Raw genomic sequence first — 20181 nt, 5'->3', positions numbered from 1 at the left:
GATGGCAATTTTACATATATATTTGACAGATTTGGAAAAAGTCTATGAATTTCTTACTGAATGGAGAATTTTCTTTACAAAATGGTTAAAATATTCTTAATGACAAACTAACCTTGTCACCCAAGGCTGCCAGGTCTCTCTCAAAGCCTTCATGCTTGCGCTGCAAAGCTTGAACACTCGCCAAATCGTGACCGTAGTTGTCTGTGTTGAGAGCCTGGTTTTTTTCCTCAATCCATTCTTTAGTTTCATCAGCATCTCTGTGGAAAAACCAATACAAGACATTACTAAGCATCCTATCAATAGTGTAACCGCTAAGATATTGATCTGTTGATTAAATAAAGACTTGTAGACTCAATTGTATCTAAGGTGCAAATTAAAAACAAACTAGAATTTGCAATTTCTGGAGAAATTGCGTGTGAAGGCGAAGAAGCTGAATAAATACTTGGGGAATGCTACGGAATGAATGATGTGAATTTCAAACGATGTAAATGTGAAATGTTGAATGTGCCATTAAGAATGAATAGGGAAGATTTTGTGAAAATGGAACATTTTTGGAATGAAGAAAATGCAAGAGCCCATCGCATTAATATTTGGAATATGTTGAAATTGGAATGGGGTGAATCGATTGAAGTATGTAGAAGTAGTGGCATGTAAAAAATGTGCAAGGAATAGAAGAATAAAGTTAATGGTGTAGAATAACATAAGTGTGAAGGCGAAGGCCTAATAAAATCATAATAAAATAGTAATTCAATAATAATAATAGTCAATTTCGCACCCTACCCACATAGGAGGCAAACATACAAGTCATGCAGAGAGATTGATTAGTTAGATCGTCTTCAGACGAGCTTCCATGGTAGAAGCTATACATTGCTAATAATGACTGTGCGGCGCAGCTCCTCACAGCATCCTCAATCCAACCCTTAATGCTGAGTGTCAAGCAGGGAGGCATTGGGTTCCATTTTATAGTCTTTTTGTACGACTCGGCCGGGGATCGAACCCACGACCTCCCAGTCTCAGGGCGGACACTCATACCACAAGGCCACTGAGCTGGTAAATGGAGATTGATGGGTAAATAGAAAAGAATGATGATAAATAAAATGCTAATTATTTAGAGAATAATTTTAAGTACTTTTTCCCAGATCCACTTTTATACTGGTTAGAATAATATACCGGTAGTAAATAGCAAAGGTCAAAGTCTATGTTCATCATCGTGTCTAAATAGGAAATTATACTCTTTAATCAACAAATTCATATGTAATATCTCGATCAAAATCACACAATCGATAATTGGTCGACAGTTCACACCTGTGGAATCGCTGCACTTCATGGGCACTACCCAAAACGTTGCTCCTTTCTTCAGCCAACTGCTGTAGTGATTTCCAGTGGTTATTCAATTCCTGTAATTTCAAATGAATAAAATTATGAACCACTTACGATTTCCTTCCTGGCAAATTGGTGCATCAGATGCAGGATTTAGCCGTATCAGGTGGGAGTGAATAACATTTTCTTCAAAACCTTTAGACTTGAAGAACTAAGCAGTAACATTAAGAGCAGTGGTTCTTACCTGGGGTCGATCGAACCCTAGGGCAGTGGTTCTTAACCTGGGTTCGATCGAACCCTAGGGGTTCGGTGAGTTGGCTTCAGCAGAGCTGGTATGTCATTGCCCCCCCCCCATGGCCAAACACACCGGCAGCAGCACACCCCACCCCCAAAGAGGGGTTCGGTGAATGCACATATGAACCTGATGGTGTTCGGTACCTCCAAAAAGGTTAAGAACCACTGCCCTAGGGGTTCGGTGAGTCGGTCTCAGCAGAGCCTCCACTGCGAAGGTCCGAACACACCTGATTTATTCTGTAAATTGTTGATGACGCTTATCTGAACTGGTCTTGCAAAGGCAACAGCAGAAGTCACACAGATTTGCAGGTATGTAATTTGTTTTGAGTTCATGCATTGTGTTGGTTATATTCTTTGAACAAGCTGATGTTCATGCATGGCTCATTTAGTGCACCAGTAATAAACATTGATGTCTTGAATTTGCAAAAAATATTTTTTTCACTAAAGAGGGGTTCGGTGAATGCGCATATGAAAACGGTGGAGTTCGGTATCTCCAATAAGGTTAAGAACCATTGATTTTTAACTGCTATTTTTCTGAATAATCCTCACTTGAGATGGAACATATGTATTTCTATTTAACCTATTAGAAGAAGAGGTAGAGGGATAAATGTTTGCACAAGGGTGAATCACTCTGGGCAGTAAAATAGGGATGAAAATCAATGAGAATTCCATATCCCAGATAAAGTTATCACAGTTAACAGCAGCATAATAAAGATCAAAATAAAAAATATACGCTCCAAAACCACAGCATGAGTCAATGAACATAAATAAGTAGATAGCTATCTAGCTAGATAGAGTCAGAGAGGGAGGGAGAGAGGGAGAGAGGAATATACATATAGATATATCGCGGTTGGTTTATTGCAGTTTCACTACATCGCGGATTTCATTTCCAAATTAAAAAAAAAATTAAATTCAAAATCAAAATTCTAATTTGGGGAATTATGGCACGAAAGTTGCCCACACGCCAGCAGAAGGCAGGCAGTGCCCACACAATTTGCAGTGCGTACACTTGTACCTTTTAATATAAAAATTGTTATAATAATAAAAGACTTCTAAAAACATATTTACAGTATGTACACTTGTACCTTGTTATAAAAAAACATAATAAATGCTGTTCTAAAGACATATTTACAGTATGTGTTAAGAATTCTCCATGTTATTCAGTAGTGCTTTATTTTGAAGGCCGTTTTCAGGCGATACCACTTCCTGTTTCACGTTCGTGTACATACATGGTACAATGGTACAGCAGACATTGACGATGTAAGTGGGTCTCCTAACAAGAGAAATGAACGCTCACATATGCCTAACCTTTAGGACAGAGGTCGGCAACCCGCGGCTCCAGAGCCGCATGCGGCTCTTTAGCACACCCCTAGTGGCTCCCTGGAGCTCTTGCAAAAATGCGTGAAAATAGAAAAATATGTTTTTTGTTTTGTTTTGCTTAGTTTTTTTAAATACGGTATTTAGATGGTAATCATGACACAAACATTCTTATGCTGTAGAAAATGTATGTAGTTGTAAATATATTAAAACTACCGAATTTCAGAATGGCGGAAAATTGCGTCATAGCAAGCGACACAGCACAGGCGAGTTGTAAACAAACAGGTGTGTGAGTGACGGGCCATGGATTCAAAAGGCAAAAAGAGAAAGATTGCTGATGAGAACAGAGGATTTAAGAAAGACCGGAGTGAGCCATTTGCTTTCATTGCCAATGCCGAAGGATTGCCTGTATGTTTGATTTGCAATGAGAAGTTGTCAAATCACAAGAAGAGCAATTTGGAGCGACATTTTCAGCTAAAGCATGCTAAATTTGCTGCCGATCACCCAGTTGGAACTGAGAGGAAAGGTGCAATTTGAGGAACGAAAAAACTGTTTCAAGGAGTGGATTGCATCTCCAACCTCTACTACTGCTGCAAGTTTTGTTGCAGCCCGGGAGATAAAGCGGGGAAAACCATTCACCGATGGCGAGTACATGAAGGATTTATTCATTAAAATATCAGAGTGCCTATTTTCAGACTTCAAAAACCAAACCGAGATCATTCAGAAAATTAAAGACATGCCTCTCTCTGCAAAAACAGCGAAGGAAATGGTAATTTGAATGGCAAACAATATCACCGATCAGCAAATCAAGGACATCAATTCAGCTCCAGCTTTCTCAATTGCCTGTGATGAGTCGTGTGACGTGACCAATATCGAAAAGACAGCTCTGCTATGCAGGTACTACGTGAACTCTAATGGGCCGCAAGAAGAAATTGATACCATTAAAAGGCCAAACATCTGCGAGGCTGTGCTGCTGTGTTTAAATGACAAATACATGCTGGCCACCTGATTTCAGTCGCTACAGACGGCGCATCGAGTATGAGAGGGTCGCAAAAGTTTGTGACTTTACGACAGAAAGCATTGGATCGAAATTTGCTTGCATTCCATTGCATATTGCACCAAGAGACGCTGTGTGCGTAAACATTCCCACCGGAGTGTATGGAGGTAATTAACCTTGTCATCCATATTGTGAACAAAATAATTGCAAAAGCATTAAACCACCGGCAGTTCCGTGAATTGCTAGATGAAGTTGACAGCGAATATGCCGATCTCCTGCTGTACAACAAAGTCCGCTAGCTATCCAGGGGCGATGTTTTGCGTCGCTTTGTTGCTTTATATTTTTAGCCTACTTAATTATTTTAATAGTAGGTATACAGCTCATGTATTGACAGTCTATGTTGCCTTATAAAAAGCTTTTAGATTTTTGTGGCTCCAGACAGGTATATTTCTTAGGGGGAGGGGGGCAGTGGGGGGGTGGGGGGGTAGGGCCAACCCCGGCTTTAGGTCAATGTAGTATTGCTCCAAATGTTGGTTTACATTCCTTTAGAGGTCCGTATTCGCGTTAGCACGATCGCAAATGAGCATCTTTCCGCTAACTCGTTAGCCTGCCCAGTACTTCTTGTTAACATGTTACACGCACACACGTGTATTTATATTTTCTATATTTATACAAATTATTCTGCATGTTATTTATACTATTAATGTATTATTTTTATGTTTGAAACAATTACTTAATGTTCTAATAAAATGTGCACTTAAATGGTTTGATGAGCGGGTGACCCTACTTCGCGGATTTCACTTATCGCGAGTGGTTTTTGGAACCAATTATCCGCGGTAAACGAGGGATTACTGTCGGCTTGGTGACACACTGGTTAGCACGTCCGCCTCACAGTTAGGAGGGTGTGGGTTCCATTCCACCTCCGGCCCTGCCTGCGTGGAGTTTGCATGTTCTCCCCGTGTCCGGGTGGGTTTTCTCCGGGCACTCCGGTTTCCTCCCACATCCCAAAAAACATATTTTGTAGGCCGATTGAGCACTACAAATTGTCCCTAGGTGTGAGTGCGGATGCGAATGGTTGTTCGTCTCTGTGTGCCCTGCGATCGGCTGGCAAACAGATCAGGGTTGAACAATTTTGCAGTCAGGCAAGTTCCATATTGCTTGTGATGAATCTGCAGTCGTGAAACACAAGATTGCGCACAACGCTTTACCCTAACGAGCGCAACTGGAGACGGGGAGCAAGATAACATGGGAGCAAGTTAACCTGTAACACCGCTCGTTTCTGAGAAACAAGCTCAGTGTTCCCACTAATTCAACGTAATGGTGAGTTTTATTTTTATGTGATACTTGTTTTCATGCCATTCGTATCATTTTATTTCATCGTATTTATAAATGTATTATAAATATATTATTTATTTATATAATTGTATTATTTATTTATATAAAGGCTGATCCGCGAAAATATTTGACATGTAAATGGTCCGTGGCGCAAAAAAGGTTGGGGACCACTGATGTGGAGTATGTACCTCCACCACCATTGATAAATAAATACTATCGTTTGTGCAAAGGAAACAGCATTAGGACCCTCTAAAATGGCATAGACAAAAAGAGATGCTTACTAGGCACAATTAGAGTTTTCTGGAAAGCCAGGATCATTGCAGAAGAGCAACGTGACAACGACAAGACAATGATGAAAGGGAACTTGGCATGTTTAATGGTGAACAAGCCCAAATGTTTAATTTGGACACAGAAGATGAGGACTGACGGATCTGCGTAAGAATATCGATTCATAATAATGCGAGTACAGTAGAGTACATGGTTAAACAGTAGAATAAAGTACATCCGCACTCACTGTCTTGCTCCCGTGACGTTTTTTTTTTTTTTTTTTATTACCGTAAGTCATGGCATGCATGCGCCCTATATTGCTGTGCGCACTATGTGTGGATTAAATACAAAATAGAACCGGCAATTGAGTTGGCGCCTTTTAACCCAAAGTGCTTTATGGTGCGGAAAATACGGTATATAGACACACACATTTCATTTTTTTTTTTTCAAGTTCTTCAAGGGTTGAAAATAATATTAAGCCATTCTAATATAATAATATAATAATAAAATTCCAGACGTGTTGTGGCTAAAACTTGAAATAATTACCGTATTTTTCGGACTAAAAGTCATATAAGTCGCACCGGAGTATAAATTGCATTTTGGGGGAAATTAATTCGACAAAATCCAACACCAATAACAGATATGAACGACAGGCTACGCGATACGGTATGCTGACGTGACAAACACAAACGAAGAGCTGAGAACGGGCCTGACATAACATTAACAGTTATCCAAATAATTATAACATAAATAACACCTTTATTAAACCATCTGTGTCACCCCAAATCACTAAATCCATCGATCATCCCTTATGTAAACAATGCAGCGTGCGCCGCGCCGCCGGACTCGTCGTCAGTTGCATTTCAAATTATTCCACAGGCCCATATAACGATATATAAATGATATATCAAATAACTATTATATAAACAACATTATCAAACCATCTGTGTCAATGCAAATCATTAAATCCATCGATCGTCCTTTATGGAATCAACGCTGCGTCGCACTCGTCAGTTGCAGTTCAAATTATTCCACAGGCCAATATAACGATATAAAGTATATATCAAATTCCTATTATATAAACAACAATATTATCAAACCATCTGTGTCACTCCAAATCATTAAATCCATCAATCAAAATCTTCGTCCTTTATGTAAACAGCGCCGCATGTGCGCTGCGCCGCTGACGTTGGACTTGTCGTCAGTTGCAGTTGAAATTATTCCAAAGGCCCATATAATTATAAACAACAATTTTATCAAACATTAAATCCCGTGATCAGATCCTTTGTCCTTTATGTAAACAACACCGCGTGTGCGCCGCGCCGCTTACGTCAGTTGCAGTTCAAATTACAGTAATCCCTTGCTACATCGCGGTTCGTTTCTCGCAGTTTCACTAAATCGCGATTTTTTGAATTTTGAAAATTTTTCAATAATTTCACATATAAGTCGCTCCTGAGTATAAGTCGCCCCCCCCCACCAAACTATGAAAAAAAAAACCGCGACTTATAGCCCGAAAAATACGGTATGAAGTTGAATAAGGCCTGAGGATTTATACAACATGGTGGGAAGGCGTAATGTTATCAAGGAAGAAATTCTTACCTTGATTGTATTAAAGTTAGCCGTTGTTTGAACAGCCAAGCGTATGTTCTATGGAAGAAACAATGCATTGCAGAAACAGAAAAGAGGCAATTAGAGGACATTGTTAGGGAAACCATACCACATTTACTCAAATTATTTTTTATAAACTGGGCTCAGATATTTTGTGTAAACTACATAGCTTTCTTGTCAGTTTTCTTCTATAGTTTTGATACATTTTCAAGTGACAACTTTTTGGCACTATCATGCTGATGACATTCACTAAGGACCATGGTATATTGAAATCTTGGATATTAAAGCAAGTGTCCAACAACAGTGAATCTTGGGTCATTGTAAAATTGGGTTGTGATTAAAACAGAACATTTAAGAAAATGCAATAGGCTTGTATAAACTCTGAGTCTGCCCATACATCTAGTATGAAATTAGACAATCAAGTAAATCTTATTTCTGCATTCCCTGCTACTGTTACATAACAGTGGTGCCAATTCACATAACCACAAACCATTTCAAGCTACTCCTTCCAGGATTTGGTAGCTAGGGTTTTTCCGCCCTTTTTTAGGACAATGTGGTAACGTTTTTTATTTACCTTACTAGTTTCATTGTGCTTGGCCACGGCTCTCGGCTGAGAGCTGAGACGTGTCCTTTTTATTATCTTATGTTTATGGATGTAGCAGATCATGTGACATCCTCTGTCGCCTGGTGGTTATTGCAAAAAGTGTGTGATAGTGTAAAAGTTATTTCGTTCCTGTTGAGTGTGTCAATGCTCTGTTTTCTGATTCATATTGCCTCTTTGATCCATTTTTTGTTTGTATGGTCTTCTGATCAATGATGCTTGAGTTCTCCCAATACATGATGTGACGTTCCCTTTTGCAGCGGTAAACTTTTAACTATAACTAACAAAGACACGTCTCAGCTGAGAAACTGTGTGGAAGGTGGAAGCGCTTGTAGCAACTAGTAAGGCAAATAAAAATCGTTACCACATTGTCTTAAAACAGGGAAAAATAAAATTAAGCCATTTTTTTTGGTCTCGTCTCAGACAGGACGGATTCTGAATTTTTGCTCAACACTGGTCGAGACCAAGCCAGTACAACTGTGATCAGTGAGAAATGTTATTTGTAGAAAGCCTTTGTCTTTGTTTGAGGAGTCACAAAAAGCAATGTCAAAATCAATGCTCTGCTTGACAAGATTTTTTTTATTTTTTTTTTAAGGTGTATTCTCCACCTTTTCATCAGACCCCAGTGTTTTTGGTTGGCTGACAATGAAGCACTCTGCTTTGAAAAATGTCTAATTAATTAGTTAAGTGCTGCCTCCACTGTGGATATTTACCTTCCATGGAGATGCAGTTTTTGAATCAGCTTCATCCTATATTAAAGCATAAGACATGGGTGTATTATAAAAACGTTTTACTGATGCAGTCATTGGTTCTTAAATATCAAGCAAAATATAGAATTCAATTGTTAATTTGCTTACAACCTTGCCAGACATTGCACCAAATGTTTCTTGTTGCTGCAAATGAAAAACATGCTCTAATTATTAAAAGACACCAAGGAGCAAAGTTGATCCAGCTGAATTGAGCTGCAATTTACCTGAACTTGAACCACAGGTATTTCCTCAGTCATTAGGCCTTCAGATTCTAGCTCAGAGGCCACTCTATTGATGTCCCTCAGACGTGACTCATTGGCCTTAAGGTCCTGGAAAGACACAAAACAAAAACGCCTGACTTGTAAAAGATATGGATCTCCTTTATGATGGGTCATTTTAGGTCTTTTTTTTTTTTTTCAATGCCCACGAAAAATCAACTTTCAAGCCACGGAATAAAAATTTACCCTGCACAGAATCAGGAATGTTCTCCGCAGAATCAACACGTTTTCTCTGCAGATTCCTGGAGGACTAACATACTGCTAGACAACATGCGCTAAACTGGTATACCGAAATCAGTAATCTGCAATCAAATCAAAAGCTCCTTCCTCAAAATTGTTTACGGTTTAACGTTAAACTTAAAAAATGTAAACTTGCTTAGTAAAACAATTTTTATTAAGGACAGTGGAGCCTCGGTTTTCGAACGTCCCGGTTCTCGAACAAATCGGTATTCGAACAAAAATTTAGAGATTTTTTTTTGCTTCGGATGTCAGAAGAAATTTCGGTTGTCGAACCTCCCGAGAAGAGCCGAGAGGACCCGCATGCCAACTGACTCCGTTCGTTATTACATTCTCGTTACTCTGAGAATTGCATCAACTCTAATCATGCCTCCAAAGGAAGCAAGTGGGAGCAGTAAACCCACCCTAAAACACAAAGACGCTCTTAAAGCAATGCGACAGAGCGCCCGACGTGCTGCGGTTGCGCGATCGGACCAAATTGAGCTCCCTGCGCACTGAGTTCCACTTAAATTTTGGAAGGTACATAAGAACATTAAAAATATTTTCAAAATTTCAGCGACCAGCGCGGTGTAGTTCCGCGGTCGGCGATGCGCGACGGTTGCGCGTTCGGCGGTGCGCTGCAGTTGCGCGATTGGACAAAAATGCGCAAATGAAAAAATGCTTAAAGTCTTAGAACGGATTAAAAATTTTCCATTATTTGTAATGGGAAAACATGATTCGGAATTTGAACGATTCACTTCTCGAACAGCCTTCTGGAACGAATTGTGGTCGAAAACCGAGGCTCCACTGTACTTTAGTATTCAGGGATGAGAATGGCAAATGAAAAAAAAACACTGAAAAGTAGCCGGGGTCTGGGGGCCGCATGCCCCACTGGGGGGCGAAGGCCTGTGCCCCCCCCCACTTGCCCCAGGGGGCCAGGGGCCGCAGGCCCCCCCAATGGGGGCCACAGTGGGCCGGGGGCCACAGGCCCCCATTGGGGGATGCAGGGGCCACAGGGCCCACAAGCAATGGGGGCCGCAAGGGGCCAGGGGCAACGCCCCGGAGGAGGCTCAGGGGGAAAAGCTCCCTGGAAACTCCTGGATTTTGGCAGTATGGCAACCCCAAAACCATTAATTTCAACAGTTTCGTTAAAAAAATATTCCTGCTTGGTGGGCTACCAAGGTAAATATAATACAGTCAAGCCTCGGTTTTCGACCACAATCCGTTCCAGAAGGCGGTTCGAGAAGCGAATCGGTCGAATTCCGAATCTATTTTTCCATTACAAATAATGGAACATTTTTAATCCGTTCCAAGACTTTAAGCATTTTTTCATTTGCGCATTTTTGTCCGATCTCGCAACTGCAGCGCACCGTCGAACGCGCAACCGTAGCGCGTCACCGACCGCGCAACTACACCGCGCTGGTTGCATTATTGTGACAGAGCCGTCGCTGAAATTTAAAAAATATTTTTACACTCCTGATGTACTTTCCAAAATTCAAGTGGACCTAAGTGCGCAGGGAGCTTAAATTTGTCTGATCACGCAACTGCAGCGTACCGCCGAACGCGCAAATGTAGCGCGTCGCCGACCGTGCAACTGCACCGCGTTGATCGCATTATTGTGACAGAGCCGTCGCTGAAATTTAGAAAATATTTTTAAACTCCTGATGTACTTTCCAAAATTTAAGTGGACCTCAGTGCGCAGGGAGGTTAATTTAGTCCGGTCGCGCAACCACAGGCGCTCATTGTTGCATTGCTTTAAGAGCGTCTTTGTGTTATGAGTTGTAAGAAGATGCTGCTCTCGAGCTATGCCCATCTGAAGCAATTCCTGATCCCCTTCGACTTGTCTATTTCCCTGGCACGATCCTCGTCTTTTTTCTCTAAAACTTTCGCCATGCTGGCTAAAACGTTTGCTAATTAGGCAAATGAGTAGGCAAATGATTTGACGAAAGTAGCGCCAAAATGCTGCCGAAAATAAGGCGGCTGTTGTCGCAATACTGCTGCCAGCCGCTCCCCCCCCATATAAAAAAATATTCAACGGATCTACACGATTCACGAAAATGATACTCAACGGAAAAAAACACGGAAATCCGTGATCAGTGGAAGATTCTCATCCCTGAGTATTTTAATTTATTTTCTGTGTTGATCTGTTATGAACAGTAAAGTAACAATACCTTCTGGAAATCATCAAACTTCTTCTGTAGGACCTCCACCTGCTCCAGGTCTGAGCCCACCTCTTCATTTGTAAGTGCACTCTCCTTCTCATTGATCCACTGCTGAAGTTCATTTGCTTCCCGAAACAGCATAAACTTCTTGCAGCTTTTCTCCAACATGTTCTTGCGTTTCTCCCCAAGATCTAATAGTGTTCCATATCTGCAGGAAATACAGGATTAAAAGCATTTCTGTAAAAATTGTTTTTAACATTTTAAAATTACTATAAAATATTTCACTTGAAAATTACATGCTGGGTAAGCATAAAGATGAATAACTATCAATCAATCAATCAATCAATCAATCAATCAATCAATCAATCAATCAATCAATCAATCAATCAATCAATCAATTGTCACCAACTCAGTAGCCTTGTGGTATGAGTGCCCGCCCTGAGACTGGGAGGTTGTAGGTTCGATCCCCGGCCGAGTCATACGAAAAGACTATAAAATGGAACCCGATGCCTCCCTGCTTAACACTCAGCATTAAGGGTTGGATTGGGGATGCTGTGAGGAGCTGCGCCCCACAGTCATTAATAATGCGCAATGTATAGCTTCTACTATGGAAGCTCGTCTGAGGACGACCGAGAGAGAATTGTAAATTGAGAGGATAAAAAATTTGTTTCTTGAAACTGATAAATGCGTTTGTCATTCATAATCACATTCACGCATGAAAATATATTTAATTGTACTTTTTGATAGTTGGTCGGTACAGCAATATTATTACATTGGTAATAATACATTAATTTGTAATGCACTTTGAAGTGTACCTCTGGAGGTCTCACTTTGAGAACTTTGTTGGGGAAAGGGAGCAATGATGTAAAGTTTGGTCAATCTGGTGCACCCAGTTTTGTGTTTAGCCTTGTATTTCCCAAAATAATCCGCCTCGATACCGTTTAATGCACAGCACCATGTTGGAATCAGTAACGTCTGTCCACCATTATACTGCATTGTTTATTCTGCTATTGAGTTATTTACTTAACTGCTATTATTCGGTTATTCTGCAAAATGCGTCGGCCATGTGTGGCGATGCATTGTTCTCATTCAAACCAACAGTTGTTTGAGTGGACAAAAGACAATAGGGCACATTAATGGACCCTTTTTGTCCTTGCAAAGAGCGGATTTCACGCTGATGTCAACAAATGCTTTGTTTTTTTTAACAAGCTTTTTGGAGATCTGCTTTCTCAACTGTTATTTCTGATGATGAGTTTGCAAAAAGTGATTATAATCACTTCTGAAATACGTGTAGTGTTACTGCTACTAAGTGGCAAATAAAACGAACATGTTTTCATTGGTACATTCAAGATTATCTGTTATGGTAGAGGCTTCGTCATTTTGGAGGCTATTTAAATGGTTGTGTGAGGATTTATAACATGGCTGGTAAAATATGTTGTAGATCATTAGAACAATAAGAGCATTTTCCATGTCTGAAACGCCTTCCATGTCTGTAATGATGCATTGCTACGACTACTGTATTTTCTGGACTATAGGCCGCTACTTTTTAAACAAGCTTCGAACCCTGCGTCTTATCTATGGATTTTTTCACGATTTTGTTAATATTGTATGATTTGTGAATATTCTCTTATATATGGAAAAACATTAAAACACCTGCGGCTTATAGTCCAGTGCGTTTTATAGATGACCAAAACGGGGCTTTCCCCTGATTCTAGCTGGTGCGGTTTATAGTCCAGAATTTACGGTACAAGATTTGGCTGAAATAGAATTGAAGAGTCAAAAAATTAAAATTCTTCTAAAACTAGACTATGTCATCAGTTTTTGTCGAGTTATACTGGTTACACGTACAGATTTTACAATCTCAGACTAAAAACTGAGTTTTAATTGATAAAACAATCGACAGAATAATCTATTCTGAAAATGTTCCAAAGTGTCAGCACTAACTTTGACCAGAATAACCTATTCTAAAAATATTCCAAAGTGTAGCCCTAATCTTTACCAGGTTGATGTAGAGGACGGGCAGAAAGGAAAATTCAAATATTTCTGGATGTCTAAATAAGATTCAAAACCATTTGCAGAAAGAAGTCTGCAGTAATGTATACAGTGGAGCCTCGGTTTTCGACCACGATCCGTTCCAGAAGGCTGTCCGACAAGTGAATCGTTCGAATTCCGAGTCATGTTTTCTCATTACAAATAATGGGAAAAAAAAATTTCATTTGTGCATTTTTGTTCGATCGCGCAACTGCAGCGCACCGCCGAACGTCCAACCGGCGTCGTTGACTGCGCAACTGCACCGCACTGGTCGCATTATTGTGACAGAGCCGTCGCTGAAATTTAGAAAATATTTTTAAAGTCCTGATGTACTTTCCAAAATTTAAGTGGACATCAGTGCGCAAGGAGCTTAATTTTGTCCGATCGCGCAACTGCAGCGCACCGCCGAACGCGCAACCGTAGCCCGCCGCTGACCACGCAACTGCACCGTGCTGGTCGCATATTGTGACAGAGCGGTCGCTAAAATTTAGAAAATATTTTTAAAGTCCTAATGGACTTTCCAAAATTTAAGTGGACCTCAGTGCGCAGGGAGCTTAATTTGGTCCGATCGCGCAACCGCAGCGCGCCGGGCGCTCAGTGTCGCATTGCTTTTGGAGCGTCTTTGTGTTTTAGGATGGCTTTACTGCTCCCACTTGCTTCCTTTGGAGGCATGATTAGAGTTGATGCAATCCTCAGAGTAATGGGAACGTAATAACGAACGGAGTCAGTTGGCATGCGGGTCCTCTCGGTTCATCTCGCGAGGTTCGACAACCGAATTTCGTCCGACATCCGAAGCAAAAAAAAATCTCAAATTTTTTGTTCGAATACCGATTTGTTCGAGAACCGGGACGTTCGAAAACCAAGGCACCACTGTACTTTGCTTAGTAACCAAACTGAGGGAAATAAAATGTACGGCACAAGACCAACAACAACCAAATAATGATTACAGAATGGGCTGTTTAAGTCTTAGAGATGGGCAATTCACTTAGTTTACTGTAAATCCAATTTACAATTTGCTGTTTACTGCAATACAATTCAAGCGTATCTAAGCTAAGATACTCAGGTAGGGCTGGGACATTCATCAAATTAGTAATATATGTACAGCAGGTAGCCCTGGGACACGCACGCGTGCATGCACGCACACACACACACACACACACACACACACACACACACACACACACACACACACACACACACACACACACACACACACACACACACACACACACACACACACACACACACACACACACACACACACACACACACACACACACACGCACGCACGCACACACGCACACCAGGGACGTGCGGTCAGATGAGGCAAGGGAGGCCACGCCTCTCTGCCATCATGAAAAAGGGAAAAACTAATTCAATTGTTTTTACTATAAAGTCATTCTCCTTTAAATTTCAGTAGTTTTGTATCATTTTGAACCAAAATCGCTGAATTTTTATAGTTATTTTAAAACCGAAGACGATTCGCTCGGAGGAGTCATCAGTAAAGGAAGAGCGGAGTTAAAAGGTTTGATTCGGGCAAGGGGACTTCGGAGCATGTCTTTTCAAACAGAGTGGTACACACGATCGGAAACAAGTTTTTGATTCCATGTGCTTTATTGAGTGTTTTTATGTGTGAAGGGTGCTGATATGAGATTTTAAATAAAATAGTTCAAATTAAATATTGAAGAAGCCACTCTAGAGCAGGGTTCCCCAACCTTTTTTGTGACACGGTTAGGTGTCGGACAAATTTTACCCGGGGGGGTGACGTCAGTGCCTCCCTAGTCATGAACCTCATCGCACGTCACCGGTGCGCGCGCACACACACAAAGTGGTGTGCACAATTGAGTCAATACATTCCCTCGTTGGATTGGGCGTGGCATATCAGATAACGATTTATAATTTTGCAGGCTCAGGAAATCCTGCTTCCTTCTAATGTAGCGAGGACAATACAAACAAGTTGTTGCATTGTTGCATGTTCTTGTTCTTTGCCTTCCTCTTTGTTCCTCATTTATCTCTATTTTGCAACACCAACCTGTGCAATAATACCCAACCCAGATTCTACAGTTGATCAGCATGCAATGTGAGATTAACAGCAGTAATTTGTCTACTGATTATATTAATACATTTTTAAAATAATAAATTTTCAAATCATTAAATGTCTGGCTTTTTAAAAAGGTTTTGGGCAACAAACGGTGTAAATGAACTGCTATACAAGTGTTTTGCAATTACAATTTAGTAAAATTTTTACTCATATTCCGGGAAATATGTACGAGGCCAGTTCCCCTGCCCGCCCCGAATGCAAATTTACACCCATTTGGGCTCAACAACACCTCGCTGATTCAAGTCACGGTGGTCCATTGAGCAACACAACTAACAATTTAACCAGTTGTTGTGCTGGTCATTAATTTAAGATCACTGCTAAAAAAAAAATGGTTGAATGCCCATCTCTAACAGGTATGATAAAAATGTAACACTGAACACAGAGGGTGTGACCATTCAATTCGTTCCTACTCACAGCTCTTCAACCTGTTTCATGCGCATAGACACGCTGCAGGCTTCTTTGGTGATTAGTCTGAGCAATACCAGTACAAAGATTATGTTGTTAGAGACAGAAAAGGACATCAGGTGTGACAAAGTACTAAAACGGAAAAGGCATCTATATGTTACTATATTTGGTCTTACTGATTCTCAATTTGTTCTTGGCGAAGTCCAATGCTTCCATGTTCATCCAGGTTTTCTCGAGAAGAGGACTGATTGGGATCCAGCTTCTTCACATAGGCAGCTGGAACAAATCCCTGGCGGTCATTCACCTCTACTTTCCACCAGTCCTATGGGACAAAAAATAAATGCATGTATTTATTAAACACTGACAAGCTTGAGTCGCAAGGGTTTACATCAGGGGTCACCAACACGGTGCCCGCGGGCACCAGGTCGCCCGTGAGGACCGCATGAGTCGCCCGCAGGACTGTTCTAAAATTAGCTCAAATAGCGGCACTTGTCAGTGAGCTGCATCTATTTATTTTACAGTCAAACCTCGGTTTTCGAACGCCCTGGTTCTCGAACAAATCGGAATTTGAACAAAAAAATTCAAGATTTTTTTGCTTCGGTTGTCGAACAAAATTCGGAGGTCGAACCTCGCGAGATGAGCCGGGAGGACCCGAGAAAACCCGACGGCGCGGCCCGGATGCCGACTGACTCCGTTGTTATTGTATTTTCGTTAATTTGAGGAGTGTATTAACCCCTAATCATGCCTCCAAAGAAAGCAAGTGGGAGCAGTAAAGGATGTAAAGCCATCCTAAAACACAAAGACGCTCTTAAAGCAATGCGACAGTGAGCGCCCGGCGCGCTGCAGTTGCGCAATCGGACCAAATTAAGCTCCCTGCGCACTGAGGTCCACTTAAATTTTGGAAAGTACATCAGAACTTTAGAAATGTTTTCTAAATTTCAGCGACGGTTCTGTCACAATAATGCGACCAGTGCGGTGCAGTTGCGCGTTCGGTGGTGCGCTGCAGTTGCTTGATCGGACAAATATGCGCAAATGAAAAAATGCTTAAAAAAGGCGTTTTTATTTTTTTGTGTGTGTCTTGAAACGGATTAAAAGATTTTCCATTATTTGTAATGGGAAAAATAGAATGGAATTCGACCGATTCGCTTCTCGAACCGCCTTCTGGAACAGATTGTGGTCAAAAACCAAGGTTTGACTGTAGTTTTGCTATTCTTGTTAAAATCACACTTACATGTGAACTGGAAATGACAATAATAACACATAGTTAAAGCCAAATTGAGCAAATTGGCTATTTCAGAAGCGTGTGTCAAACTGGTAGCCCTTTGCCTTAATCAGTACCCAGGAAGTAGCTCTCGGTTTGAGAAAGGTTGGTGACCCCTGGTTTACATCGTATTTCAAATGATAATGGTATATATATTTTACTCTGATTTGCCTAAATAATCAATACAAATGTAATCATAATTTTCAAGTCATCAACAATGATGGTATAAGTTCAAGGTTACTGAACAGACCTCCCAATTACATCTGTTTTTTTCCTACCATATTTTCTGCACCATGAGGCCCTTTGGGTTAAGGTGCAGACTCAATTTCGGGGGCTATTCTGTATTTAATTTACACATAGGGTGCACCGCATTATAGGGCGCATGCATGTCATGACTTACAGTAAAAAAACAAGACAAATTGAGTTCAGTTGTACGAGTTCAGTTTTACTTTATTTTACTATTTAACCATGTACTGTACTCACATCATTGTTAATCGATAGTCATACGCCAGGTGTGTCCAAAGTCCAGCCTGCGGGCCAAATCCGGCCCCCGGTCAGATTTTATACGGCCCGCAGCTTCGGTCTATGTATATTATAATGTATTATTTATGGCCCGCCTGCACTGTTAAACTGAATAAAAAAATCATGAAACTTGAAACTAAAATTCCTCCTTTTACCAAAAGGTGGCAGCACCACTTTAATAATATCAGTCTGTATCTGTGCTGCGAACCCCTTTCCGCTCATTTCTGCCATGGTGGCTGCAAAGAAAATGAGGAAAGTTGACATTGAGGGCCGTCGCTTTCGAAAGAGATGTGAATTACAATACTTCACTGAAAATCAAGGAAATTGTGTTTGTCTAATTTGTAAAGAGACGGTTGTCAAAAGTAAATATTACTTAATATTAATTATGAAGTGGTCATGTTAATACTGTTAATGTTATGAACCTGTAGACGTGACACAAAATATTACTTTCTGAAAGATATTGTAAATGACAAGAGCAAAATTCACTTGTTTTAAGTTTTAATAGACAACTTTGCATTACTTAGAACTCTTGTTTAAAATGTTCATGAGGCAAAATAATTTTAAACTCATGTAAATTTAAGGTATTTCATACAGTTTGTTCAATCTTATCTGACTCTTCAGATATGAATGAAAGGTAGAATTTGTGTTTTTAGAGTTGCTCACATCTGCCTGAGTGGCTTATATTTGGATAGTTTGTCATTTGACAAATAAAGACAATTGTGACAATGAAATTTGTTTCATAACAGTGTGTATTTGCATGAAATTCTTGCAGTTAAAAAATGTCCGAAAAAACTATTGCCGCCCGGGCCCCTTCACTTTATCAAATCTGGCCCTCCTTGCAAAAAGTTTGGACACCCCTGTCATACAAAGTCAAAGTCTGCTTTATTGTCAATTTCTTCACGTGTCAAGACATACAAAGAGATCGAAATTGCGTTTCCTACTATCCCACGGTGACAAGACATATTGCACATTCAAGTAAACAATACATAAAGTAAAAATAAGAAGATTCAAGAATTTTTATTCGCCATGTTTGGGCGTGCCAAACAAGGAATTTGACTTCGGTACATCACAGCCTCTGTTCAACATTTAGGTGACTAACAACACTCAGGACGTGTAAAAAATGACAAATATTCACAGGCATCCCCTGATCTTAAACATACAAGAAGGCACATACAATGAATAAATAAGAGCAATGAATAAATAAGAGCAACTTGGTGGAAATGGTCCAATTGTGCATACAGCAGACAGTCAGTATAATAGCACAGTGGTCTAGTGGTAGAATGTCTGCCCTGAGACTGGAAGGTTGTGGGTTCAAACCCCGGCCGGGTCATACCAAAGACTATAAAAATTAAGTACAGGACGCTCCGCAGAAGGAGGAAGAGAGTTCAGGATCCTAACAGCCTGGAGAATGAAGCTGTTAGTGAGTCTGGCGGTGCGGGAGCGCAGGCTCCTGTACCTCTTCCTAGAGGGCAGAAGATCAAACAAAGTGCGAGCGGGGTGACTGACATCACTCACAATCGTGGTCGCCTTGCGGGTGAGATGGGAGGTGTAAATGTCCTTCAGGGAGGGGAGTGAAGCACCAATAATCCTTCCAGCTGTGTTCACTATGCGCTGCAGGGCCTTCCTGTTGTATTCAGTGCAGCTTCCACCCCACACAGCGACACAGCTGGAGAGGACGCTCTAAATGGTGCCTCGGTAGAATGTGGTCATGATGGCTGGTGGAGCACTTGCTCGCCTGAGTTTCCGCAGGAAGTACAGGCGGCGCTGAGCTTTCTTCACCAGTGATGCAGTGTTGGTGGTCCGGGAGAGGTCTTCACTGATGTGCACCCCAAGGAATCTGGTGCTGCTCACTCTCTCCACCACAGCACCGTCAATGGTCAGTGGCAGGTGTTGGTTGTGACCCTTCCGGAAGTCAACAACAATCTCCTCGGTCTTGCTGACGTTCAGCAGGAGGTTGTTGTCCCTGCACCACGTGGTCAGAAGGTCGACCTCCAACCTGTATTGAGTCTCGTCACCCTTGGTGATGAGACCCACCAGTCGTGTTGTCAGCAAATTTCACTATGCGGTTGTTGCTGTAGGTTGCAGTGCAGTCATGCGTCAGCAGGGTGAAGAGCAGCGGACTGAGCACGCAGCCTTGGGGGCCCCCGTGCTCAGCGTGCTGCTTGAGATATTGTCGCCAACACGTACTAAATGAGGCCTCTGACAGAGTAAGTCCAGTAGTCAGTTGCAGAGGTAGGTACTGAGTCCCAGTTTGTCGAGTTTGCAGATGAGTCGTTGTGGTACAATGGTGTTGAAAGCAGAACTGAAGTCCACAAACAGCAATCTCACATTCGAGTCCCTTTTTTCCAGGTGGGTGAGGGCTGAGTGGAGGGCAGAGCAGATTGCATCATCAGAGGACCGTTTGGCTCGGTATACAAACTGGAAGGGGTCAAGGGTGGAGGGGAGAATGGATCTGATGTGTGTCATGACAAGGCGCTCAAAGCACTTCATGATGATGGGTGTCAGTGCCACGGGACAGTAGTCATTGAAGCAGGATGGGGCAGTTTTCTTCGGCACAGGTATGATGCTGGCAGCCTTGAAACATGATGGGACGATGGCTTGCTGCAGGAAAGTGTTAAAGATGTCTGTGAAGTCACCCTTAAGCTCCTCAGCGCAGTCCTTCAGCGCTCGACCTGGGATGTTGTCTGGGCCTGCTGCCTTACGGGTGTTGATAGCAG

At 41.4% G+C, this 20181-nt stretch overlaps 1 protein-coding gene across 8 annotated transcripts in view; it reads right to left on the bottom strand.

Annotated features, from left to right (window-relative positions):
* Positions 1-20181, bottom strand: part of sptan1 (spectrin alpha, non-erythrocytic 1) — a 100649-nt gene that overhangs the window by 37208 nt on the left and 43260 nt on the right. For 5 of the 8 annotated variants that reach the window (XM_049738608.2, XM_049738610.2, XM_049738605.2 and 2 more), the window contains exons 21-29: positions 15858-16003; positions 15691-15747; positions 11154-11352; positions 8713-8817; positions 8600-8632; positions 8453-8488; positions 7130-7177; positions 1306-1397; positions 113-257 (exon numbers count right to left, since the gene is read on the bottom strand). In XM_049738608.2, coding sequence (XP_049594565.1) covers positions 113-257; positions 1306-1397; positions 7130-7177; positions 8453-8488; positions 8600-8632; positions 8713-8817; positions 11154-11352; positions 15691-15747; positions 15858-16003 — 861 coding nt within the window. The remainder of the gene's footprint in view (positions 1-112; positions 258-1305; positions 1398-7129; positions 7178-8452; positions 8489-8599; positions 8633-8712; positions 8818-11153; positions 11353-15690; positions 15748-15857; positions 16004-20181) is intronic. The other 3 variants (XM_049738611.2, XM_049738613.2, XM_049738614.2) reach the window with 1 other exon arrangement.

Source organism: Syngnathus scovelli, chromosome 13, assembly GCF_024217435.2.
Source record: "Syngnathus scovelli strain Florida chromosome 13, RoL_Ssco_1.2, whole genome shotgun sequence".
In the NCBI taxonomy this organism is placed as follows: domain Eukaryota; kingdom Metazoa; phylum Chordata; class Actinopteri; order Syngnathiformes; family Syngnathidae; genus Syngnathus; species Syngnathus scovelli.
The sequence above is the reverse complement of the archived record's forward strand: the minus strand, read 5'-3'. Positions and strand labels throughout refer to the sequence as shown.